Genomic DNA, 26,839 nt, shown 5'->3' with positions numbered 1-26,839 from the left:
CGGCCCGCGAGCAGACGTTACTTCCTGCTCTTGTCTCTTCCTGGCGGCCTCCTCTTTCTTCCTTCTCTTTTCTTCTTCAGCCTGGGGGACAGCAAACGCCCCGTGAAGTGGAGCTGCCCAGGCCCCTCTTGGGTGGGAGGGGGACAGGACAAGCCCCCTGCTGACCCCCTGCCCATCCCTGTGGGCTGGGCTCTGACCCAGCCCTGCTCTCGACACGGGGCAGTGAGTGGACACCATGTGTGAGGCCACCTGTAGCACAACCAACATGAAGAAAGGACCAGACTTGCCCGGCAGTGGGGGGGCTGCGGTCGGGTGCGGCACCAGGGACAGCATGAGGGCCACCCTGAGGGCCCGGGCACCAGGGGAGGGTGAGACGGGGGCTGGCTGGAGGAGACGGGTGGGGGCCAGAGCCTACTTCCCACCAGGCAGGCAGCGTCCGGGCAGGAGGGACGGAGGGCCTGGGGGCTGCGCTGGGTGCCCATGACGAGGGGCCCGAGGCTGCCTCGGGAGGTTTGGGCTCCGGCCACCACGTGGACAGCGTGTGCCCCGAACAGGAAGGAGGAACGGGTTTGGGGAATGAAGGTCACGCGTTCCCTCTTGGATGTCTTGGGTTTCAGGTGCTTCCTGGCCAAGCAGAGCCCTCAGGTAGGTGGCTGGACACAGGAGTCTGGGCCAGAGAGAACTCAGGGGTCACAGGCACACAGGTGGCAGAGGGGCCCTGGGACGGGGTGAGGTCACCTGGGTGGGAGGAACGCCAGAGAGGCGGGCAGTGCGGGCAGTGCAGTGGGGGAAGCGGAGGGAGGGTCCCAGAGAGCAGGGGTCAAGGGCGGGGCCACCCCGGGATGCGCTTTGTCACCGGAGAACCTGAGCAGAGGAGGGGCTGAGGGTGGACGGAGGAAGAGGGTCCTGGCACGGAGCTTGGGAGGTGGGAAGACGGGTGCCGAGGGCTTTTGCTTTTCCACTTGGAGACCGGAGGCGCTTATCCCGCTGGGGGAGCAGACAGCCTACGAGGCCGTGGTCCCAGGCGCCTCCACACACGGGGGTTGGGGTGGGACTCCCCTGGCTGGAAACTCGAGCTACCGGAGGGAAGGTGTACGGTGAATCCCTCCCTCAAAGGCCTTGCGGCCAGTGAAGACATGGGCAGAGGTGCCCAATCAGAGTTCCCTGCCCGGCCTTTGCACCCCGGGCCGCCTGGGGGGAGAGTGGGGGTGAACCCCACGTCACCACCGGAGAAGGGCCAGGGCGGCCCACACACTGCGGTGTCCAAGGATGGGGAGAACCCGACCCAGGGGATGTGACACCAGCGGGGGTGACTGAATGGGATGGAAGGGGGGAGAGGCCAAGAAGGGCCTGGACGGGGGTCAAAGCCCAGCTCCCGGAACCTCGCACCAGCCTGACTCTGTTCAGACTTTCCCCAGCACCCGGACTCCTTAATTCTCATGCTCAGCCCCTCCTGGCGTCCACACCAGCATCCCTGGAGCCCAGCGCAGCCCAGGGCCAGCCTCGCCACTCTTCTCCCTGACCGCCCACCCACTCGTCAGTTCTCCTTCTGGACACCTGTCGAGGCCCCTTCCCAGTCTCCCAAACTCCTCTCCCCGGGGTCTCTCTTAAGGCCTCTCGGGCCCCGCACCCAGTGAGCTGTGCCCAGCAGTTCTGACAGGTACTGCGCCTGTTCCTGCTTCTCTCTTTCTATGGGACGTCGTGGTCCCCGAGAGCAGGGACTGTCGCACTTCACGGAGCCCCCGGCTCAGCCCTGCTCACAGAGATGTAGTTAACGTCTTGAGGCGTGAGAAGGACGGTGCTGGAGGCGGGGGTGGGTGGAGGTGTGACCGTGACACATTCAACCCCAGCGACAGGGAGACACCACTTCAGGAGAGAGCGAGGTATGAGCACACCTGTCAGCTTCGCAGGTTACCAGAGGTGACAAGTCTTCCCTTGTACTCTGGGTCCTTCGTCAGAAGCTGCACTTTGTTGTTGTTAGAAAATTACCAAGTAGTTACCTATCTAGTCTTTCCTTCTGACGTTTATAAACACTGGCACTTTTTAATTAAGAGTATAAACACTAACTCCTAAAGGTGAAGTACATAAAGTCCAGTGATGTTTACATTTTCAATAAACACCCAGCTCAGGGACTTCCCTGGTGGCACAGTGGTTGAGAATCCACAGAGAATCCACCTGCCGATGCAGGGGACACGGGTTCGAGCCCTGGTCTGGGAAGATCCCACATGCCACGGAGCGACTAAGCCCGTGCGCCACAACTACTGAGCCTGCGCTCTAGAGCCCACGAGCCGCAACTACTGAAGCCCGCCAGCCTAGAGCCCGTGCTCCGCAACAAGAAGCCACCGCAACGAGAAGCCCGCGCACCGCAACGAAGAGCAGCCCCCGCTCGCCGCAACTAGAGATAAGCCCGCACGCAGCAACGAAGACCAAACGCAGCCAATAAAAAAATAATAATAATGAGAAGAAGAACTTAAAACAAAAAACAAATAAAACACCCAGCTCAGGTCACTGCGGTTTTACTCACCCTTTTCTTCTCTTCTCTCTCTCTCAGTAAGGTATCTCTGTCCACCAACTTGACCACAGTGGGCAGTCCTGAAAGGCCAACAGCCGTGAGACGAGGCCGAGCCCAGCGCTGCCCACACCACTCCCACCCACAGGGCCCCCGAGAGAAGCCGGGGCCTCCTTCCTGCTTGCACAGGTCAAACGTTAATTGTGCTGTGGGGAGGCCTTGCTGCTCAAGACTGAGCACCCAGGAGTCATAAAATAAGACATTCGTCTGAGTGTTTAAAATCCAATAATTTTCCGTGCAGCCCAAACTCCCACCAAGCCAAAACACAAGCTGTGAAACTTGCTGACAATCCATATGACACAGGCTGCCTCCCAAGTGACAGGCCATGAGAAAAGGCGGCCAGTGGCCCCACAGTAACGGGGCCGCCGGGCAGTCAGGCCACAGGAGAGGAGGTGCTGGCAGTGACGCCCAAGAAGATACAACTACAGGTCCCCCGGGACCACGCATCACGGGGGGTTCACCACGTAAAAGACGAAGCATCCTCGGACCCGTCCCGGAGTTCTTCCTCTCAAAAGCAGTCTCCACCCTGTGTCCCTCCCCCGACCTGGTGTCACGTCAAGAGGACCCACCTTCATGGTCTTCAAGCCGCACTCCCAGCTCAGGCAGGACGTCATCCCGCAAGGCATCGCTGAGCTGCAGGACCTCAGGGACTGCAGACAGAGGAAGCAGTTTGGTCCACTGGGCCCGGAAACGCCTGGGCCCCACGGAAGAGCGCCCCCCCTGTGCCTCTGGAAGGGTCGGGCTGCTCCACTGGCCAGGGATGCAGGAGAAGCCGAGACACAGAAGTCGCGGCCACTGGTGAGCCCAGAGCAGCCCCTGGACCCGTGGCCTGTGCACCGGCTCAGGGCCCTGCTCAGAGGCGGGCACTGACCCCAGAGGCGCACGGACTGGGGAAAGCCCTGCGGGCAGCAGGCCCAGGGACACTAGGTTTCTGCTGCACAGAAATGAGCTCCCCGGTCTCCTGGGAAGGCCGAGCCCCCGCGGCCCTGGCGAGGCGATCCTGAGAGAGGTGGCCACGTCCCACCGTCCAGGGCCCCAGCCCAGCAAGGGATCGGAAGGGGCCAAAGGCCTGGGGGTGGGACCCACGCCCCACCTCAGCGACACTCTGCCTTGGGCACTGGCGCTCCTGGCCAGCCTCGCCCCAGCCGAGGGAAGTGGCCACCCAGAGCTGGGCTTGAACGGGCAGCGGCCCGGGGAGCCTGGCCGGCCCACTGGCTTTGAAGCACCTCTTCCAGGAGAGACGGCACACGTGGAGCAGCCAGAGTGGGCAGAGCTGAGCAGACGACTGGCGTGGCCTCTGGGCCCGACGGGACGGGCCCTTCAAGTCTGGACAGTGTTAACCTCTGCACCGCCTGGTTAGGGCCAGTGAAGGCCCAGGCGCTCAGGGGACCCTGGGGTAGTCCTGTAACGGCCATCACAGACGGCGCCCAGGGTGTCTGATGCCCAGCCAGACCAGGGAGAGGCCAGCCCGTCTGTACTTGGGCTTGAAGAGCCCATATGGGCTCAACCCCAACTAAACACGTTCGTGCAGACGTCAGGAGAGGCTCACCCAGACATTCCAGCTCTGAGACCCTGACCTCAGGGTGAAGCAGATTCAGCTTTGGGCTAAGAACCGGGCCAGTGGGAACTCCTGCTGGTGCCAGCAAAGCAGACCCCTCCCGCCCTGCCCTGTCCCTCCCCGCAGCACTGACCGCGGCCCACGTGGTCACTCACTCACCTGTCCTGTCTCCACTGTGTCCCCAGAACCCAGTGTGCTCCCACAGCACCGCGCCGGTGCCCCCGCCAGCCCACTCATGGGTGAATGAATGAATGGACGATGACCCACACATCTCAAGGGATGCCCGAGACCCGGCCGCAGGTGCAGCCAGCCGCGCAGTCTCCCGCTTCCCAAGGTCAGTCAAGGAAAAGCCCGTTCCAGCCCCGCAGCAGGGCTGGGGGGACAAGGCCCTACCCTCATTCTGCCCCTCGGGGCCCCTCGCTCGAACGGGTCCCCCCAGGGCCCTGAGGAGACCGCAGGGCACCGGCCCAGGCAAGTGCCCAACAGACGCTTGCTCACCGTAACGGGAAGGGAAGCAGGCTGGCCCTGCCATCATTGCCACCAACTCCCCTCCACACCCTCAGGCCCAACCCCACCTCCCCGCCATAGCCCCAGGGGAGGGACACCCCTCCCTGGGGCCCCTCTGGTGCCATCCTCTAGGTGGCCTCCACGAAGCTGAGAGAGCGACCCTCACCTCCATCTGAGACCTGCTCTGGTCCACGGAGCTCAAACTTCCCCCCAGGATTTCTTTCCAAACCTTTTTCTTACTTTAGGAGCTGGCCCTCTCCTCCACCCTCTCCAGACTTACATTTCTGAAAAGGGTCTAGCGCTCACAATAAAGAAAGAACTCCTACAGCTCAATAAGACAAGTAGACAAATAAAAAGGAGCAAAGGGGGACCTCCCTGATAGTGCCGTGGTTAGGAATCCGCCTGCCAATGCAGGGGACACGGGTTCGAGCCCTGGTCCGGGAAGATCCCACATGATGCAGAGAGCAACTAAGCCCGCGAGCCACAACTCCTGAAGCCCACACACCTAGAGCCCGTGCTCCGCAACAAGAGAAGCCACCGCGATGAGAAGCCCATGCACCACAACAAAGAGTAGCCCCCGCTCGCGGCAACTAGAGAAAGCCTGCGTGCAGCAACAAATACCCAAAGTACGCAGCCAAAAATAAATAGATTTATTTTTAAAATTATTTTTAAAATAAACAACGAGCAAAGGGCCTGAATAGACAACTCTCCAAAGGAGACGTTCAGACGGCCAGGCAGCTCGTCGTCACTACTCATCAGGGAACGCAAATCAAAGCCACGTGAGGTACCCCTTCACACCCGCCAGGATGGCTGTTAACAATAATAAACAGAAAATTAAAGGGGCCGACGAGGATGTGGAGAAATTGGAACCCTTGCGCACTGCTGGTGGGAATACATAATGGTTCAGCCACCATGCAAAACACTTTGGTGGGTCTTGAAAAAGTTAAACACAGAATTACCGCATGATCCCACAATTCCTCTCCTAAGTGTGTACCCAAAACAACGAAAACAGGGACCGAACCCGATGCTTACACATGCATGTACGCAGCAGCACTGTTCACCAAAGGTGCAAACAGTCCAAACACACATCAATGGCTGAATGGACAAATGGAAGCGGTATACGTATCTGGTGATTATTCTGCCCTAAAAAAAAAATGAAGCACCACCACATGCTAGTGTGGACAAGCTCGAAAACATTCTGCTGAGAAGCCGGAGAAAAGAAGTCACACACTGTTGTGACTCCATTTATGTGAAATGCCCAGAACAGGTCAATCCAGAGACAGAACACAGGTTGGTGGCTGCCAGGGGCTGGGGGAGGGGGGCGGGACCTTGGAGGGTGGAAACGTGCTGGGACCAGAAGGAGATGGCGGCTGCACAACACTGGGAAGGCACTAAGTGCCACGGAATGGTTCCCTTTAAAACGGCCAGGTTTACGTTACGTGAATGTCACTTCAATAAGTTATTTTTATTTAAAGGGAAAACCCCAGTTGGATATTTTCAAGGAATTCAATAAACCAACTCTTAAACATATGGAACAAGGGTCTCAGAACAGCTAATGCAACCTTAAAAGAAGAGCACAGGCGGGGAGCTTGCCTCCAGAGTGGAGTGGGGGGAGAAGCCCATACATGGAGACAGAAGATGCTGTCCCCCACCCCGCCCACCTGCCATACCAGCAGGAGTGAAGCCAAGGCTTTTGGGGTCTTCCCAATGCTGTGCAAATCTGGGTCTGAAGTTGCGGCTACTGAGTCTGGGGCTGGGACGGACCCTCGTGCAAGGCCCAGACAGGAGCGGAGGCTGCCCTGTGGAGAAGAGGCACTGGGACGTCAGTGGGGATGGGCGGATCTGGGTGGACCGGCTCCCAGTGGTGGGTGCACAGAGACGGGGCAGCCGGTGGCTGGCAGGGCCCCTTCTGGAAGGAAGCAGCTGCACCACCACGACGGAGCCCAGCAAAGGAAAACAGGTTTCCCTGGACATGGGCCAAGGAAGCGACCTTCCCAGGGCACCTGGCAAAGCATGCTAGCCACGGGGACCTCACAGCCCTGCAGACCTCAAGGATCTCTGACCCCAGGCTCTAGAAGGGAAGGAGAGTGTCTCTGTGTGGCCATCTGCTGGATGCCCCTGCCAGCACCTCCCCGTACCCTGCAACTGCAGTCCACACCCTTCCCCGTGTGTACTGTCCACAGAGCCACAAGGCTCAGGGGGGGGCAGCCTGCATCCATCAGGGCTGGTTACTGTGGGGCGGGGCTGTGACAGGGGAGTGGAAAACAGATGGGCAGCGAGCAGGGAGACCTTGTCGGGCGCAGGCTCGGAGATGCTGCGAAAGGAGACGGGATCCATCCACAGATGAACGGATGAGCAAAATGTTGGGCCATCCACACAATGGAATGTTACTCAGCCTTAAAAAGGAAGGGAGGAGCTTCCCTGGAAGGGCGCAGTGGTTAAGAATCCGCCTGCCAATGCAGGGGACATGGGTTCGAGCCCTGGTCCAGGAAGATCCCACATGCTGCAGAGCAACTAAGCCCGTGTGCCACAACTACTGAGCCTGTGCTCTAGAGCCCGCGAGCCCCAACTACCGAGCCCACGTGCAACAACTACTGAAGCCCACGTGCCTAGAGCCCGTGCCCCGCAACAAGAGAAGCCAATGCAATGAGAAGCCTGCGCACCACAACGAACAGTAGCCCCCGCTCGCTGCAACCAGAGAAAAGCCTGCGTGCAGCAACAAAGACCCAGTGCAGCCAAAAATAAAATAAATTAATTTAAAAAAAAAAAAAAAGGAAGGGAATCCTGACCCAAGCTACAACGTGGATGAACCTTGAGGACATTACGCTCAGTGAAATAAGCGAGACGTAGAAGGACAAATGCTGTCTGATTCCACTCACGTGAGGTCCCTGGAGGAGTCACATCCACAGAGACAGAAAGTAGACGGTGGGGATGAGGGGTTGGGGGAGGGGAGGGGAGTGAGTGTTTAACAGGGACAGTTTTTTGGGAAGATAGAAAGTTCTAGAGATGGATGCGGGTGATGGTTCAAAACAATGTGAGTTACTTAAGGCCACTGAACTTTACACTTAGAAATGGTTGAGGTGGTAACTCCTACATTGTGTATATTTAACCACAATAAAAAAACGACAGCTAATGACTGTCAGCTCTCCAGTGGCAGAGAGGCCCCTGCCCCCGTGCCGGTCTCCCGTTCTGACTGTGTGCCCGTCCCGGCCCTTCTAACTTCTTCCCAATTTCCCAAGCCTCTCCTGGCCACACACCCACATTCCACATCCCTGCTGGCCAGGCCTGAGCTCTCTGGCCCAATGGACTGTGGGCACTGAAGAAGAAACTGCTTCTTTCTTCTCTGTCGGTAGAGCCCTCCTGCTCTGCTGGCCCTGCGACGGGCCCAGCCAGCTCCCGCCCCGGCCCCGGGCTGCTCACTCTTCCCTGAGGTGCAGCTCCTCTGGAGGCTCCCTGACCGCCTGTCTGGCCTCTGCCCGCTCCACCCTGGGACGCCCCGCCTGGATGAGCTCCAGGTGTGACTTCTCATCACACAGGGGACTGGGGGGGGGGGCACAGCACACCAGGTGACAACGGTGGGGGTCTGCCCCGACCCCCATGTGACCCCAGGCAAGGCCTCTACCTTCCAGGGGCTTCGCTGCCCACCTCTGTCAAATCACGAGGATTAAAGAAGCAATGTGAGGACAGCAGCTGGACCAGGCCCGGCATCTTGCAAGGTCAGTTTTAGCCGTGGTGGTCATTTGTGAGTCCAGACCACCGGAGTAAGCAGCAGACTGCCTGCCTGACGTCACTCACTGCCCGCTTAACAACTGCTCAAAACTGGCCCCAAAGACAACACGTTTGATCCCAGCTCATCCCAAGTCCCCAGGGCCACTGGCGAGGCCTCGAGCAGAACCTAGAACTGTCCCCAGCAGAGGCTGTGCAGTCACCATGGAGCCTCTGCGGGGCAGGGACAAGGACACGAACACCTCCAGCCCTCACCCTGCGGATGCCCCAGAGAGCAGATCCGAGTCCTCACAAACAAAAGAGGTGAGGAAACGCTGGCCCCTCACAGTGTCCCCAGGCTCCGCCCAGCTGCCCTGCCTGTAGGGACACTTGGCGCCTAGATGTCTGTGTGGCTACCATGACTTGACTGGGGTGGGGGGGTCCCTGGATCTAGTGATCAGAGGCCAGGGATGCTGCCCATCACCTACAACACCCAGGACAACGTGCAGCAGAGGACCGGCCAGGTGTGCCCAGGCCACAGAGCGCGTGATGGCCTCACCTCTGTGCTCACGGGCGACCCTTCGCACTCCTTCCCGGAACTCCGACAACACCTGCAGGTACGGCATGACTGTGGGCTCGAGCTGCGGAGAGAACATTTTGGGTCACTGAGAGACCAGCTGCCCTCATGTTTATGAAGGACAGAGCCCAGTACACACACGCAGGGCAGGGCTGCCAAGGGACGGGTGGCTGGTGGATGCCCCGTCGTGACCCGCGTCCAGGGTGCATGTGCCCATCCCCGACGGTTGGCTCACGGACACGGGGGCGCCCCGCGTGGCGGTGCGGACAGCACAGTCCCCCCAGCGAACTGAGTCCTGTGGGTCGCCCCACCCAGTGGCTCACAGGAGCCCCTTTGTCTCAGGCAGACGCACGGCTGTTAAAAGCCCGTCCCTGGGCTTCCCTGGTGGCGCAGTGGTTGAGAGTCCGCCTGTCAACGTGGGGGACGTGGGTTCGTGCCCCGATCTGGAAGGATCCCGCATGTCGTGGAGCAGCTGGGCCCATGAGCCATGGCTGCTGGGCCTGCGTGTCCGGAGCCTGTGCTCCGCAACGGGAGAGGCCACAACGGTGAGAGGCCCACGTACTGCCCCCCCCCCCAAAAAAAAACCCGCCCCCAAGGTGACACTGGGCGTTCCCAGGAGGGATGGTTTTCTGAGACTGAGGCCGTTCCTCCTGGGCTGGGGCCTCCCTTCCACTGGAGCCAGCACCACAGAGCCCGGCCGTGCTTGGGTCCGACCTGAGGCCACACACACGCCTGTGTACCATCAACTGTCTGCTGTCCACACGCACCCTCACGTCTGCGCAACACTGAACCACCCGCGGTGACACGGAGGCGGCCACGGGATGCAAAGCCCACTGGACGCAAAGCCCACTGGAAAAGGAAAACCGAAGAGGGAGAATCCAAACCAGAGAAATAACAATTTTATGGAAAACCTTTTTTGTTACATCTACCATATTTTTCCACTAGACTTTTGAGCAAGGTCTCCGTGACTCTTAATTTAGTCATTCGGCAGCTCAGTGACCAAAATCCCAGCGACTGAATGCAAAGGCTGGTGAGGCCGCCAAGCCCTCAGCGCGGCCTAAGCCACTTCAGGCCCAATCTTGCGTGTGGGCTGAGGACATGCCTACCCGCCCGCACATGCACATGGCCTCAGGGGAGCCTTGCTGCGGGGAGCTGGCCAGCGTGCCTGAAGTCGGCCTGGAGGAGGGCCTCAGGCCGGCACCCCCAGCGGCCCAGCTGACTGCACTACCCGAGCACATGCTGTGGACCGCTCAGTACTAGGTGGTTCAAGCCCTGCTCCTGAAACAATGCAGGTCGGGAAGTAAATCCGTGAACTCTGAAAGGCGTAACCTCGGACCCGTCCTTCAGCCCAGCTGGCACCCAGCACGCTTCTCGGGGCCACTTATTCCAGGCAGCTGACTTCAAAGGGCGTGCGGAGGCGGCTCGGGGGCCAGAAACACCAGGCATCCGACGTTGGACGCATTTTTTTTAAAGCTCAAAGGCAGACTTCCTTTGACCGAGGTGTTTCTAGTGTGTGTGTGTTTCTCCTTAAAGAAAATACACGTCTAGCATTGCTTATATGAGAAAACAAAGCAACCGCGTGGGTTTCCTCTGTAAAAAGCACCAAGTACCACAGCAACAGCCACTTCCAAGGCGGACAAGGGACCCGGGGACAGGGCCTGGTGTTCTGTTTTCTGGGGTGGAAGTCGGCTCCTGGGGAAACACCCCTAAACTCCGTCCGCAGGAGAGGGCGCCTCACGCCGTCCCTCACTGGGTAACAGGACTTCTAAAAGGATTTTGCCTTTTCACTTTGGACTTGACCCGTTACGTGTAAGCATTTACACATGCCTCTAACCAAATACTTAAAGAGCGCTCCTGACCAGGGGAGGAGGGCGAGCGTGTCTCGGATGAACCTGAGTGTGTGCCTGTCCAACGTGATGGGCCTCCTGCAGAAGAAACCGTGTGTCTGCCCGGATGCCAAGTACGAAGGAGACACCGACAACCACCAGCGAGTTTTCTCACTGGCACGGACCCACTCTGGACAGACGGTTCCATGTGTTGTCTGCCTACAGGTGCACGCGTGCCGGCAAACACGGGCGCGGGACTCCTGACGCCCTGCGGCCGTAGTGATGCCCATGGCCGTGGTGATGCCCCGTGGCCATGGCTCAGCTGCCTGGGGGCCGACGACCGCCCCGTGCAGCCTGGTCTCCTGGGACCGAGCTCACAAAGACAACACAGCTGGCGGTGAGGACGGCGGTGGACTGTGCCCAACTCCCCAGCCAGGCTGAGACTCGGCCACGTGGGGCTCAGGCTGGAGGGCCCAGGGCAGGCTGGGACCTAGTGCTGGTCTCAGACGCCCCAGGAGGGAACACCAAATTGGCGGGGCGGCAGGCAGGGAGCTTCTCTGGGCCCAGGTGTGCTTTACTCACATTGAGACTGGTTCCAGGTCCTCCGACGGGGAAACCCAGGGAGCTTTCCTCTTCTATGGCCCCGAAGATCTAGGGAAGAAACAAGCACGCAGGACAAGAGGTCCTGAGAGACGGCAGGCGGGGACTTGTCCTCGAAACACACCGCTGCACCCGGGAGGGGCGGGTGGAAGTGCCAATGGCCTTGCCGGGTGGGGAGGGATGGAAACCTAGGCCTGGGTGCCCCCGCACCTGCCCCAGGACGAGGTCTGGCTCCTGCTGCCCCTCCGGCCCCTTTCCAGCCTGAGCCGCTGGACCACGGAGGCCCCTGCAGAGGACCCAGGACTTGTGAGTGCAAGGCGGGCATGGCGAACAACGCGTTAGGGCCACTTGTGGGAAAAAGCCCTTGTGCTTTTCAGACCTCCAGACGGGAGGGGAAAAGCTGAGGCAAAGAGGCGAAATTGCTCGGAGCGAGGGCAGGGGAGGGGGGCTTGCTGTCTCGGGCACAGGCGCGGCAGGACCCGAGGATAGCGCGGCGTGGCTCCCGTGACCCGCGGGCCCGCGCTGGCGCCATCGCAGCGGGGCTCACCTTCAGCATGTGCGTGAGGTACCGGGCGATGCTCTCCAGCAGGGCGCAGTTGGGTCTCTTCCTCGCGGCCTTCCGCGCTGCCATGTAGAGGTTGCACTGGCCGACCAGAGCCCGCATCTCCTCCAGGACGGTGCGTGTGTCGACATTATCACAGAGCGCCTCGTGAACCGCGGCCTTCTTGTCATAAAAGCTGAACGGGAGGTGGAAGAGGAAGGCGAGGGCGTCAGACGGACGACCTTCCCAGAGTGGCCCATTCTGAGCGTGGCTCTGCGCGGACGGGAGGGACGGCGCCACCGGCCTCCCTGCTGGCGGGCGTAATGCGGGGACCGCCCATGGGCCCCAGAGAGAAGGCGCCGCCTCACCTCTCGTTCAGCTCTGTTTCCTTGTCTTCCCACTTCTCAAACTGACCGGCTACCTCGACGGGGGCTCGGAGGAGGTCTTTCACGTTTAAGAAAAACTCCTAAAATGTGAAGATTCCTTTTAAGAGCATTCAGACCCTTCCATCCCAGAGAAACCTGGGAAAGAGCTGTTCTACCGACATGCCTCCACTGAAGGTGCGATCTGAATGTCACACAGGTGTAGGAAGGGAAGGGAAAGGTTTCCAGTCTCAGCCTTCGGGGCCCCTGAGGTGCAGCCAGCGGGTGGGGCTGAATGAAAGGCGCCACAGATGACACGAGGTGTGTCGGGAAAGTGGTGCGGAGCTGGCCTCCCCCCAGAGCTCAGTGGCCTTGGCCACGTCCCGCTCTCTCTGGGGGACGCAGGGAGCGGGCACCACCTCCCACTGTGCTGGACCAGAGCTGCCTCGGGGAGGTGGGACCCACGTTCAGGAGCTTCTCGTACTGCAGCGCCGACTCCATGGTGTTGGCCGAGTAGTCCAGCGCGTCCTTCCACGAGTGCATGAGGAAGGCCAGGCGCAGCTGCCGGGCTGGGGAGAGAGGCGTGGGGCTCCTTACCCTCCCGAGCAGCTCTGTCCCCACGCCTCTGACAACAGAAGCCTCCGGGCCTCTTTACCTGAGTGCCTCTTCAGCGCGTCTTTAATGGTGATGAAGTTCTTGAGCGACTTGGACATCTTGCAGCCGGCGATGGTCAGGTGGCCCGTGTGCAGGAAGTACCTGACCCAGCAGTCGTTTTCAAAGTAGGCCTGAGTGGACAGGGCGGGAACGGGGGTCAGGGCTGCCGCTGCGGGCCGGACAGAGGGTGCCGGCCGCTTCCTGGGCACCTGACACGCAGGAGCGCCACCCGGTGCGAATCCAGGCCTGTGCTGCCAAGGGCCAGGCCGCTCACACGCGAGCCGGACCAAATAGCGCGGCTCAGAGCCTCTGACGTGGAGGCCAGGCTCTGCTGGGGAGCACCTCGCCGCCGCCCCCACCCCGTGCCCAGGACGGCGGCCTCGGCCCCTACCTCCGACTGCGCCAGCTCGTTGTCGTGGTGGGGGAAGCGGAGGTCGAAGCCCCCTCCGTGGAGGTCCACTGAGGCCCCGAGGAGGGTGCCCGCCATGGCCGAGCACTCGATGTGCCACCCTGGACGCCCCTAGGGACCCAAACGTGGTGAGAGCGCCCTAGCCGCCCCCTGTGACGGGCCGGGACTCGCCCCCTGTCCACGACCCTCAGAACCCCTGAGCTCTGTGGGAACCAGGGTCAAGTCCCACACACGAAAAGACGCATGGGGCCCCAGGCTGTAAAGGTCACAACAAGCTTTGCGAAGGCCGAGGAACCCCCCGCTCCCGACACCCCTTCCCGCAGCTCTGGGCCACCAGGACTGTTGTCACAGGGGATGTCGGAGGGCGGATCCGTCCCCTAGTAACCCGGCTCAGAGACTGTCAGGACAGAGGGGCCTCCAAGGCGGTCCAGTGTCCCCACCCCAGCCATGGAGGGGAAGACGCAAGTCCCAGGAAGGGAGGAAGGTGATGGCCCCAGGCCCGGGCGCCCCATCCTGGGTGCTCACCTTTCCCCAGGGGCACGGCCAGGATGGCTCCCCGGGCTTGGAGGCCTTCCAGAGGGCGAAGTCGCTGGCGGACCGCTTCTCACTCAGGCGCTCGGCCGAGACGCTCAGGTCGCCTGCGGACACAGGGGAGGCGGGTACTCAGTGGATGGAATTGTCTCGGTCCAGGGACGATTCAGGTACTTGTTTGTTAACTTGGTCAAGCACTCCCTCAAGTCGACTGTGACCAGATTTTGGAGTTGCCCAGGGTCTAGTTATGAAGCCCTAACCACAAGCTCAGAAGCCACAGCCTCACAGGCCGGCGTTCAAGGGCAACGACCCCCCGGACCTGGACCGGCACCCCCCACCTCTGCTGCTGCCCCACCTCGGCCCCTCGTCTAGGACAACGACAGCGCCTGGCCCAGAGTGTGAGGCGCTTTTCTCATGGGCCTGCCTTGGGGACCCGGCCTCGCACAGGCAGGATCTTGTACTAACACCCGGCGGGCCTCTTGGCTGTGGTTCTGGGGGGCATAAGGGCAACCAGGCTGCTGTATGTGGCCTCCCCAGCCTGGAGGTGGCAAATCAGGACACTCGCCGGTCCTCCCGTGTCCATACAGGGCAGTCACGGGAAGGAGGCTATGGACCAGTCTGAACCCAAGAGCGAAACGGAGCACTGCTCCGCGGGCCAAGTTCAGTTTCCTCGGAAGATCCTCCCCTCTCCCTCCCCACAGCCCCGTGAACGCAGACGAAGTCTGCCAGAAGGGGAATCCACGGCCCCATGGGAGACCTCCCCGGACCACGTGCTGGCGCCATGGACACATCAGCCGCCTGAAAATGAACACCCTCTGGTCAGCCCAGCCTGCAGGCGGAGCATCCCCGAGGGGGGAGGTGGGAGGGCTGCTTGCTCGGTGATGGGGCCTCTGCCCGGCACTCAGGCCCTAAAGGGCCTTACCAGGGCGCCTGCTGGAAAACTCCAGAATAGGAATGACTCTCATTCTCCTGTCCAGGCTGCAAACGCAGGACGACTGGAAAAAGGCCACTCTGGGAGGGACACAGTCCAGACAGAGGCACCGCTGAACACAAAGACTGTGACGGTGAAACAGGCCCTAAACGCAGAATGCTTGGAAAACGCGACAAAGAACCAGGAAAAGGTGCCACAGTTGGAAACGTAGGGATAACTGCTACTAACATGTTGGTGTCTCGATGTGTGGGCCTGTGGGTTTTTAATCCGTGTAAGAAGGACATATAGACACGTCCAACAAACAGGACAAGCGCCACCCTGGTCTTGTATCTGTTTTCTCACCGTGCGCATTTTAACCATGGCGTCAGCGACGGCAGTTGTTCAAAAACGTAATCTGACCTGGTGCCGGGACCTTCTCTTTGACCCACCCGTTACTTGACAGATAACGTAGCTTGAGGTTTTAAACTTTTCTTTATAATGAACAGAGTTACTCATGAATGTATCTAACTTTAAAAATTAACTTTGAGAAATTCTCTAACAGAGGATCTGCTCCACCTCACACACCCTTCCCCCACTCTGCACTTGACACAAATGCCCCTACCTGGCAATACCTGCTATTTGCTCCTGATGTTTTAGGGAAGAGATAAACCACACGATCCCTCTGCTTTCCCTGTTGGTGTCATTTCTGCTCCCCTGACACGGCTCTCCCACCATGCGCCCCATGACCTGAGTGGTCTGCCTCCGATGCCTGGCCCTGCTCAGCAGCCGAGAGTCTGAAACGTTGCCGGGTCGGATGGGCACGCTGTTAAGCTAACTCGGTCTGTCTTTCCTCCATGTATCTGTGTTGTCCTGTTTTAGGTTCTGGTATCTCTGTAGAACAGAGCCCTTGAGGTGAAGATACTTGATCAAAATGTATGAACGTTGTATAGTCGTACGTTGACGGCACTGTAACCTGTACAGTGAAGCTGCCTTTGTGTCCTGACAAAGGCTCCTGAGTCTGTCTAAGGCCTGAAGTCTGGGGAGACTCTGTCAGCAACCCAGGACTTCAGTTCAGTCCTGGACGGTGTCTCCTCCAACCGCAGCCCAGAAATTCACAGTTCTGCCTGGCCACTGACCGTGCAAGGAAATACAGACAGAAGTTTACCACCCACTAGACCCTCTAATTGTTTAATATCTTCTACAATGTCTAATACATCACATCTTTACAGCTACCTGTCCATTTATCTTCACATTTTGAAAATCGGGACATAAGGCTGGTATATATTTATGCTCTAAGTATACCTAATGGTGAACTTTAAATAAGGACAGGGACTTCGCTGGTGGTGCAGTGGTTAAGAATCCGCCTGCCAGTGCAGGGGACACGGGTTCAAGCCCTGGTCCGGGAAGGTCCCACATGCCACAGAGCAACTAAGCCCATGCACCACAACTAGTGAGCCCACATGCCACAACTACTGAAGCCCATGTGCCTAGAGCCCGTGCTCCACAAGAGGGGCCACCACACCGCAACAAAAAATAGTCCCCGCTCGCTGCAACTAGAGAAAGCCCACGCATAGCAACGAAGACCCAACACAGTCAAAGGGAAAAAAAAAGAACATACTTTATCTCAATAAATAAATAAATAAATAAATGTAAGGACGATAAAATGTGAAAACTGTACCTGTGGTTTAAAAAAAAAAAAACGAAAAAAAGATTAACATTTTTACGGCCAAAGTGCCTCCCAGAAACGCTGGTGGATAAACAGCGTGTGTCCAGCAGCGTGAGAGCAGCCCCTGCACTACTCACCCCGATTCACTGAGGGGGTGAAAGTAAACACTTATGAAAGACAAGCAGAATCCCACCTGGTCCAGAAAAGGCACTGTGTCTCTGTTTAAAATGTTCGGATCAAGGTGGGCCTGGGGCTGTCGTTATACACGGTCACACTCGCTGCGCTGAGAACACAGCCGCTCTGAGCTGCTGCCCGAGCTTCTCACGGCAGGACAGCCCTGCCTACACCCACGGTCTGGACTTCTAGATAAGGACCGGGTTTCAGACTCTGGCCACAAGTTCCTGCCTTCCTTTTCCCACGGCCGCCTTACAAGTAAGCTGCTCGCTCCTGCCCTGGGATGGGGGACGGCCCTTCCCCGCCCAGTGCCCACCTCCGAACCTACTCGTGGCATCGGCAAGTAAACAATCTTGTGTCTACTCCCTTTCTGGGTGTACTGCACGCCTTCGACCAAAGCACTCTGGGGTTTTCCCTCCGCAGGCTCCCCGCTGCCCCCCTGGGTGCACATGCCCTCGTTTAGCACCATCTGACTCCTCTCCACACACCCACCTGGGGGTCCAGCACAGCCCACCTGACACTTGGGTGCTCTGGGTGCCGAGAGATCAGCAAAGTCCAACCCCATGGCCGAGGCCCTGAGGTCTGTACGCTTCTCAGGATGGCACTACAGCCACTCACTCTTCTGTTTCTTAAGTAATAATACATTTCAGGGGTTTAGTACAAAGCTCCTAAAATCCCTTTAGGTGAAAAACCACGGTCCCCGTGAACCTAGGTGACCCTGATCGTGCGGCTCCACTTGGCTCTGACTTCGAGCCGGTCCGTTTACCTTCCCCCTCCTGCAGGGCTTTCTGATCCCCGACGGCCTCGGGCACCAGCTTCCCGTAGCAGTGTCCCTCACTGTTGGCAAACTTCACCGTGTCGAAGTAGACGGACCCGTTTGAAACATAGCTGGAAAACAAAGCCATTGGGGAAGGTGTGACGAGGCGCTCGCGTGCTGGCCTGGACACCCACGGGCCATCGGGGCATCTGCTCCAGCCGCGAGCCTCCCCTGGTTCGGCCACGCTGCAGGGCGGCCAGGAAGCTGTTCAAACAGAGCTGCTGTGTGGGCTGAGAGGGGCCGGGACAGGGACTCCACACTCCCTGACAGCCTGTCCCTCTGCCCTGCCCCTCACCTGGGTGTCACCACCCTGAGTGCCGCCCTTGCCTCTGTCTACACGCCACCCCCTGCCCGGCCCGCCAGGCTCTGCCTCCTGGAAGCATGGGGATTACTCCAGGCCAGGATGCCCTGTCTCCTCTCGCTGTGGCCCTGCCCATGTCACTCAGCTTGGCAGTCTGGAGTTGCCCCGCGGTGACCGTGTGACGTTGGGGTGGGAGTGCCAAGGAGCTGCCGTCCCTTCGCGAGAACCCACGGCCCAGTCCCTGTGCTGGGCACTTCCTGCTGCTCCAACGCCCCCGCCCGCCTCACCTCGCGTGAGAGGGGTGGCAGCTTCCCTGGGCGGGGGCCTGGCATCAGCACACAGACGCCTGGCCCCTGTCCACACGTCCACTTGCTACCTGTTTCTGAAAATGCTGACTCAGAGACCTGAAAAGCGTTCCATGCAGGCAGATGGTGAGTACGGTAACCTGGGGCCAAATCCCAGCCCGGCAAAGACAAAGCCCACCCACCTTGGGAACCGACACGAGGAAGGCTCTGAGTGCCCACACCATGTGGCCTGCGTCTCCAAAGACCTGGAGGTGCTCACGCGCAACAGCATGCTGCTTTGGGGACCTGGTGATGTGTGGCCTTAACTGGGAGCTTCCCAGTGGACCAGGGGCCAGGTGGTACCTACAGCATCTCTCACTGTGGTCCCCAGGGCAGGCTTCGGGCCCGGGCAGAGGTGCTGGCCAGCCCCTTGGGTGGGGGTGGCCCCAGGTCCTGGACTAGGCCCCAAGCTGTATGACCAAATCAGCCGGGGGCTTCGGGGACAGGCTGGGTGTAGCCAGCACCACCCTCTTGCTTCCCCTTCCTGCCTGGAACAAAGACATGGCCTCCGTACAGCTAAACAGTTGTTTGAACGGCCGCCACTACCAAGGAAAACCCAGAGGGCTCTCTTACAGAGCAACTGGGAAGCTGAGAAGCAAGTGGCACAGAGGAAAGCAGCTGCCGATAAGGCGCGGTTACAGCCCAGCTGTGTCCTCCAAATCCACATGCTGGAGTCCAGACCCCCAGCACCTTGGAGTCTGACTGTATTTGGAAAGAGGGTCTTTACAGAGGGAATCAAGTTAAACTGAGGCCATCAGGGTGGGGCCCTAATCCAGTACGACCAGTGTCCTTATAAGAAGACATAGGGACACGAAGGCAGGGTCGAGCGGCACGTGTGCACGCCCACAGGGACCCCTGGATCTGAGTGCTGACACTTCTGTGGTTTGAGCTGCCCGCTGCGTGGTGCTTTGTGACGGGAGCCCCAGGGCGCGACACCCTGAGCACAAAACCGTGTGCTTCCTGCTCCTGGTCTGGAGCCAGAGGAGAGCCGCTCTCCCTGGAAAACCTTCCTGGAATGCTGCGCAGCCCTGAGCAGGGCCTCAAGCTCACCCATAACCGTTGTCCACAATCTTCTGGACGAAGTCCACGATCTCCGGCACATACTCACTAACGCGGGTTAGGACATCTGGAGGAAGGACCTGGGGATGATGACAAAGTCCTGGTTCAAGAACAGCGGCAGCACTGCTGGTACCCAGAAGACCCTCCCCGACCCCACTCTCATCTTTAACTGAATTTACTTGCAAAATGAAATGGTCTGGATCCCACAAGGCCTTTTGGTCATGGGGGATCCTCAGCCCAAGACAGCAAGGTCAAGACAGTCGGCGACACTTACGTTCAGGGCTTCCATGTCTTTGTGGAACTCCGCTTCCCAGAACTTGGGCAGTTTGGAGAAAATAGAATTGTCGCTCACTTCACTGCCATGCATGGAATCCAGCCAGTCAGAAAGCAGATCCTTTGCTTCTTCCAACAACACCTGAAGAAAAAGAAACAGAATATCCGCACACACGTGCAAGTTTCACGGGCTCACAGCCGGTGCAGTCAATATGTGTCAATCAAGGCCTCGGACGCACAGACGCGGACCCAGACCCAGGCGACCACAGTGCTCCCGTGGACGGCCTGGCGGTTAAGAGGCCAGAGTGTTCAGAGCTCTGACCATGTCGCCGGAGGGTCAGGGTGGGCTTGGGGAGGCCCAGCGGTGCAGTGGGGCTGCCTGGGGCAGGGTGGGAGAGCACGTGGTGTGGTCACCCACAGCCTGGACACCTGAGTGCTTGAGGGGAGGTTCACAACGGGAGGCGGAGCCACGGCCCCAGTGGGAAGTCTCCAAGGCCACGCCACCCTGCCGGCCACATGCCATTGACCAAAGGCCCCATGTTATGACCACAATGGTGCAGCACGGGTACGAGTTGTGTCCTGTCACCACAGCACTCACGCCACACACAGAAACGTCCATCTGAGATGCGATGTGACAGCATCAGGGCTGCAGCCTGAGTCCCGAAGGCCAGGGGGACCTGGAGCTCTGCCCTGGAGGAATCCAGTGTTTCTGCTCATTAACTGGAGCCGACAGAGACGTGCAGACAGGCAGGCAGTCTGTAGTCCACTGGCAGGGGCGGAGGCAAAGACCAAAGGGTGGAGGGAGAGGGCGCAGGGAACCTGGGCGTGGAAGCGGTGGCAATGGCACCCCCTGTGGCAGCTCCCAGACAGAACAGAGCCGCTCATGTGCTGCTGCGCTGGGGGGCAGCAGGGGAAACCTCCCAGGACTAGGCTGGTGCCCAGGGGCAGGGCCTGCCCCATGCAGAGGGGCAGAAAGCCCACCCCCACCCTCGGGATCAACACAGATCACGACCAAGCAGAAGAATGAGATTCCAATCAAACTTCTAGATAATTCTTGGGTTTCGAAACAAGAAATCAAAATGGAAATAAAAAACCGTTCAGAAGCAAATAATGTCAAAATATGTGGAAGTAGCAAAAATGATACTTAGAGGAAAATTTATGGCCTCAAATGCTTAAACCAGAAAATGAGCTGAACTCCTAAGCTGCCACTCTGTCCCGACAATGAGTGAAAGGCTGTGCAACTACTCCTCTTAGATCTGTAAGGGAAAGAGGCCCAGGGCAAACTGCCACCCCGAGAACTGGAGAGAGACAGGCAGGTACAGGTAACTGCCACTTACCGGGGCAGAAAGTGCCCGGGACCCAGTGACGGGCAGGGAGGCCGGAATTGAAAGTGACCACCCGGGCTTCCCTGGTGGCGCAGTGGTTGAGAGTCCGCCTGCCGATGCAGGGGACTTGGGTTCGTGTCCCGGTCTGGGAAGATCCCACATGCTGTGGAGCGGCTGGGCCCGTGAGCCATGGCCACTGAGCCTGCGCGTCCGGAGCCTGCGCTCCGCAACGGGAGAGGCCACAACAGTGTGAGGCCCGCACACAGAAGAAAAAAAAAAAAAAAAAAAAAAAAAGAAAGAAAGTGACCACCCGCTGGAGGCTCGGCATGGACAGGTCCGAGATCAAAACTCCAGGGCGACCCAGCCTTTGGGGCTCCCAAATTTGTGAGATTTACCTCTAGGAACCCTAATGGTTACTCACAGTAAATATTGGAGAAAAATCCCCTCATGCTTCCGGCAGGGGGAGAGGAAAAGGAACTGCTCTGAAATATGACAAAGCAGTCTGTTCTTAACAAGGCTGCCCTCAGGAGGAACCAGCTAACCAGAACCCAAGCTGCTGGGGTTCCAGCAGACCCTAACTGACCTGGGGGAGGAAAACGTCCACCTCCAGGCCCCTCCACACATCCTGTCCCATCTAAGGGGGAGGGGAGGAAAAACTGAGAAACACCTGTAATGTTCACAGTCCACGGGCACACGCCACTGAAGGACTGAGACCCATCACAGGACCACAGAGGGGGCATCCTCCCCACACCTCGCCACACGACTACTGACAGCAGCTCCTTCCACCCAGTACATCATGTACTAACTATCATGAAAAAAAATCACAAGGCGTACCGAAAGCCGAAACGCCACTTTTCTGAAAAGACAGAGAGAGCATCAGGACCAGACGTGTGGCAGGGATCCTGGGATCATTAGACCAGGGATTTAAAACAACCATGACGGATATGCTAAGGGCCCTAGTGGACAAAGCAGGCAGCACGCGAAACCAGGTGGGGAACGTAAGCAGAGAGACGGAAATCCCAAGATAGGACCAAATAGAGATGCTAGAGGTAAAAGCGCCTAAATGGAAATGAAAAACGTCTCTGATGGGCCTGACTGGACATGACTGAGGAAGGAGTCTCTGAGCGTGAGGAGATCTCAGTAGCAGCCTCCAAAACTGAAAACCAAAAAGCCTTTGTTCTCAGAGGCTGACAAAAAAAACCAGAAGAGATCTCACTTGTCGTGACTAAGACTTGGCGCAGCCAAAATAAATACATAAATAAATAAGTAAATAAATATTTTTTAAAAAAGAACTCTAAGACAATATATTTTTTAAAAAAAACAGAACAGAGTATCCAGGGACAGTGGGACAACTACAAAAGGTGTAACATATGCACAACAGGAATACCTGGAGGAGGAGAGAAAGAAAAAGAAGACATACTTGGAACAATGACTGCGAATTTCCCCAATTAATGTCAGACACCAAACCACAAATCCAGGAAGTGCAGAAAACTCGAAGCAAGATAAATGCCCAAAATACTATACCTTGGCATATCATTCTCAAAATGCAGAAAATAAAAGATAGAACGAAAATAACATAGGTCAGAAACTCAGATCTACACAAAGAAAAGAAGAGCATCGAAAAAGAAATTCGTGGGCTTCCCTGGTGGCGCAGTGGTTGAGAGCCCGCCTGCCGATGCAGGGGACACGGGTTCGTGTCCCGGTCTGGGAAGATCCCACATGCCGCGGAACGGCTGGGCCCATGAGCCATGGCTGCTGGGCCTGTGCGTCCAGAGCCTGTGCTCCGCAAGGGGAGAGGCCACAAAGGTGAGAGGCCCGTGTACCACAAAAAAAAAAAAAAAAAAAAAAAAAAAAAAAATTCGTGAGCCTTACCTTTTATTTATTTATTATAAATTTATTTATTGATTTATTTTTGGCTGCTTTGGGTCTCTTGCTACGTGCAGGCTTTTTCTAGCTGCAGTGAGTGGGGGTTACTCTTTGTTGCAGTGTGTGGGCTTCTCATTGCGGTGGCTTCTCTTGCTGTGAAGCATGGGCTCTAGGCGCGTGGGCTTCAGTAGTTGTGGCACGCGGGCTCAATAGTTGTGGCACACAGGCTTAGTTGCTCTGTGGCATGTGGGATCTTCCTGGACCAGGGCTTGAACCCGTGTCCCCTGCATTGGCAGACGCATTCTTAACCATTGTGCCACCAGGGAAGTCCTACCAGGTTCGATCCCTAGTCCGGGAAGATCCCACATGCTGCGGAGCAACTAAGCCCATGTGCCACAACTACTGAGCCTGCGCTCTAAAGCCCGCATGCCACAACTATTGAGCCTGCGCACCACAACTACTGAAGCCCTTGCGCCTAGAGCCCACGCACTACAACGAAGAGTAGCCCCCACTTGCTGCAACTAGAGGAAGCCTGCATGCAGCAACAAAGATCCAATGCAGCCAATAAACTTATTTTAATAAAGTCACAATCACAATACCCATTTAAAAAAATATATATAGAAACAGATATATACTGAACCATAAAATCTGAAAAAGATATATACGTACATACATATATATATATATATAAAACTGAATCACTTTGCTGTATACCTGAAGCTAACGCAATACTATAAATTAACTATACTTTAATTTCAAAAAAAAATGGTTAGGGACTTCCCTGGTAGTGCAGTGGTTAAGAATCCGCCTGACAATGCAGGGGATATGGGTTCGATCCCTGGTCTGAGATCCCACATGCCGCAGAGCAACTAAGCCTGTGAGCCACAACTACTGAGTCTGCACTCTAGAGCCTGCGAGCCACAACCACTGAGCCCACGTGCCACAAATACTTAAGCCCGCGCACTCTAGGGCCCACATGCCACAACTACTGAGCCTGTGCGCCTAGAGCCCGTGCTCCGCAACAAGAGAAGCCACCGCAGTGACAAGCCCACGCACCACAGCCAAGAGTAGCCCCTACTCGCTGCAACTAGAGAAAGCCCACGCGCAGCAACGAAGACCCAACGCAGCCAAAAAAATAGTGATAATAAAAATAAAGATAAATAAAGTTAGCTTGTTGCCAATTTTTAAAAAATTCAAAGTAAGCAGAAGAAAGGATATAATAAAAAAATTAAAGCAGAGGGACTTCCCTGGTGGTCCAGTGGCTAAGACTCTGCGTGCTCCCAATGCAGGGGGCCCATGTTTGATCCCTGGTCAGGGAACTAGATCTCACGTGCGTGCTGCAACCAGAAGTTTGCATGCACAACTAAGGAGCCCATGTGCTGCAACTAAGGAGCCAGCCAGCTGCAACCAAGGAGTCCTAGAACTGTAACTAAGGAGCCTTCCTGCCGCAACTAAGACCCAGTGCAACCACACAAATAAATAAATATTTTTTAAAAGAATTAAAGCAGAAACCAGGAAATTAATAGAGAAAATCAACAAAACCAAATGCTGGTTCTTTGAAAAGATCAATAAAATTGATAAGCCAAGCTAACCAAGAAAAAAAGAGGACACAAATACTAATATCAGAAATGAAAGAGGGGACATCACTACAGCTCCCATGGAAGTTAAAAGAAGAAAAAAGGAATATTATAAACAACTCTGTGCCCCTAAATTTGATAACCTGGATGAAGGGACCAATTCTTTGAAAGACATAATCTGCCAAAACTCACACAACATGATACAGAGAATCTGAATAAGCCTGTATCTATTAAAGAGATTAAATCAATAATTAATAACTTTCCAAAATAGAAAGCACCAGGCCCAGATGGATTCACTGCTGAATTCCACCAACACTTAAGGAAGAAATTATACCAATTTTCTACAGTCTCTTTCAGAGGACAGAAGCAAAGAGAATACTTCCCAGTTCCTTCTGAGGACAGCATTACCCTAATACCTAAACCAGACAAAGACATTCCAAGAAAACCACAGATCAATATCTCTCATGAATACAGATGCAAAATCCTTAACAAAATATTACCACATTGAATCCACAAAAGTATAAAAAGAATTACATGCCACAACCAAGTGAAATTTATCACAAGTATGTAAGGCTGGTTCTACTTTATAAAATCAATTAATGTAAATCATCACATCAACAGACTAAAACAGAAAAAACAAAAGTCATACCAATAGATGCAGAAAAAGCATCTGACAAAATGTAACACCCATTCATGATAAAAACTCTCAGCAAATGAATAGAGGGGAACTTCCTCAACCTACTAAACAAACAAAAAAAACAGCTACAGAAAGCCTACAGCTAACATCAGACTTAATGGTGAGAAATCAGAAGCTTTTCCACTAAGATGAGGCATAATGCAAGAATGTCCCCTTCTCATCAGTCCTTTCCAACATCATACTGGAAGTCCTTGCTAATGCAATAAGGCAAGAAAAGGGCCAAAAAAAGAGGATTATACAGGATTATAAGCCCATCATAAGTTGAAAATATCATTAAGCTGAAAATGCATTTAACACACCTAATCTACCCAACATCACAGATTAGCCTAGCCTACCTTAAATGTGCTCAGAATACATTAGCCTACAGTTGGGAAAAATCATCCAACACCAATCCTATTTTATAATTAAGTGTTGAAATATCTCATGTAATGTACTGAATACTGTTCTGAAAGTGAAAAACAAAATGGCTGTCTGGGCACAGAGTAATTGTAAGTGTGTCAGTTGTTTACCCTGGCGATCTGAGGCTCACTGCTGGTGCCCTGTATCTGGAGAGAGTACTGGACTGCATATCACTAGCCCAGGAGAAGATCAAAATTCAAAGTATGGTTTCTACTGAATGTTTACTGCTTTTGCACCATCATAAAAGCCAAAATATCCTAAGTCAAATTGTCAGAGGTGGGGGACAGTCTGTATATTGACTGGGAAAGAAGACAAAACTATAGACCAGGAAATAAGAAGTGGAATTTGAAATTAAAACCACAATACCATTTACATCAGCATCCGAAATGAACTACTCACATATATGTCTTACAAAATACGTACAAGATCTACATGAGGAAAACTACAAAACTCTGATGTAAGGAATGCAGAGACATTTCATGTTTGGGTATAGGAAGGTTTAATACTGTCAAGGTGCCAGTTCCTTCCAACTTGATTTGTAGATTTGATTCAATCCTAATCAAAATCCTATCGAGTTATTTTATGGATATTGACAAACTGATTCTAAAGTGTATATGGAGGGACTTCCCTGGTGGTCCAGTGGCTAAGACTCCACGCTCCCAACGCAGGGGGCCCGGGTTTGATCTGTGGCTGGGGAACTAGATCCCGCAATGCATGCCGCAACTAAAAGATCATACAAGCCGCGTCCAAGACCCAGTGCAGCCAAATAAATAAATAGATAGATAAATATTCAAAAAAAAAAAGTATATATGGAGAGGAGGCAAAAGACCCAGAATAGCCAACACAATATTGAAGGAGAAGAACAAAGGTGCAAAGGTGCAGGACTGACACTCCCCGACTTCAAGACTTACTTAAAGCTACCGTAATCAAGACAGTGTGGTGTTGGTGAAAGAACAGACAAACAGAGCAATGGAACAGAACAGAGCCCAGAAACAGACTCATATAAATATAGCCAACTGTTCTTTGACAAAAGAGCAAAGGAGCAACAACAGTTTCCAACAAACTGTGCTTAACAACTGGGCATCACATGCAAAAACCATGAATCTAGACCAAGGCCTTACGCACTTCAAAGATGACCTTGGCTTTGGCAATGACTTCTTCCATGCAATACCAAATGCATGATCCGTGAAAGAAAAGAATCGATAAGCTGGACTTTATCACCATTAAAAATTTCTGCTCTGGGAAAGACACTGTCAAGAGAATGAAAAGACAAGCCACATACCGGAAGAAAATATTTGCAAAAGACACATCTGATAAAGGACTGTTACCCAAAATATACAAAGAACTCTCAAAACTCAACAATAAGAAAACAACCTGATTTTAAAAAGGTCCAAACAGACACCTCACCAAAGAAGACATAAAGATGGCAAATAAGTATCAAGAGACGCTCCACATCGAAATGTAAATTAAAACAACGAGATGCTACATACATTATTACAATGGCCAAAATCTGGAACACTGACAACACCAAAGGCTAGTGAGGATCTGGAGCAACAGGAACTCTTATCCACCACTGGTGGGAATGGAAAATG

The 26,839-nt window shown here is 55.6% G+C and overlaps 1 protein-coding gene across 3 annotated transcripts in view; it reads right to left on the bottom strand.

Moving 5' to 3' along the window:
* Positions 1–26,839, bottom strand: part of CARS1 (cysteinyl-tRNA synthetase 1) — a 47,483-nt gene that overhangs the window by 1,341 nt on the left and 19,303 nt on the right. Inside the window, exons 7-21 of one of the 3 annotated variants that reach the window (XR_010841316.1) lie at positions 19,385–19,525; positions 19,102–19,190; positions 17,356–17,477; positions 13,834–13,946; positions 13,291–13,419; positions 12,901–13,030; positions 12,711–12,814; positions 12,252–12,349; positions 11,890–12,079; positions 11,325–11,393; positions 8,899–8,980; positions 3,139–3,219; positions 2,525–2,592; positions 865–1,076; positions 22–667 (exon numbers count right to left, since the gene is read on the bottom strand). Coding sequence is in view for 2 of the 3 variants with exons in the window: in XM_059070207.2 (XP_058926190.1) it covers positions 22–81; positions 2,525–2,592; positions 3,139–3,219; positions 8,899–8,980; positions 11,325–11,393; positions 11,890–12,079; positions 12,252–12,349; positions 12,711–12,814; positions 12,901–13,030; positions 13,291–13,419; positions 13,834–13,946; positions 17,356–17,477; positions 19,102–19,190; positions 19,385–19,525 (1,476 nt within the window). In the remaining variant the exon portion in view is untranslated. The remainder of the gene's footprint in view (positions 1–21; positions 668–864; positions 1,077–2,524; positions 2,593–3,138; positions 3,220–8,898; positions 8,981–11,324; positions 11,394–11,889; positions 12,080–12,251; positions 12,350–12,710; positions 12,815–12,900; positions 13,031–13,290; positions 13,420–13,833; positions 13,947–17,355; positions 17,478–19,101; positions 19,191–19,384; positions 19,526–26,839) is intronic. The other 2 variants (XM_059070207.2, XM_067037824.1) reach the window with 2 other exon arrangements.

The sequence above is a fragment of the Kogia breviceps genome, chromosome 7, assembly GCF_026419965.1.
Source record: "Kogia breviceps isolate mKogBre1 chromosome 7, mKogBre1 haplotype 1, whole genome shotgun sequence".
Lineage (NCBI taxonomy): Eukaryota > Metazoa > Chordata > Mammalia > Artiodactyla > Physeteridae > Kogia > Kogia breviceps.
This window is presented reverse-complemented; position numbering and strand designations above follow the sequence as displayed.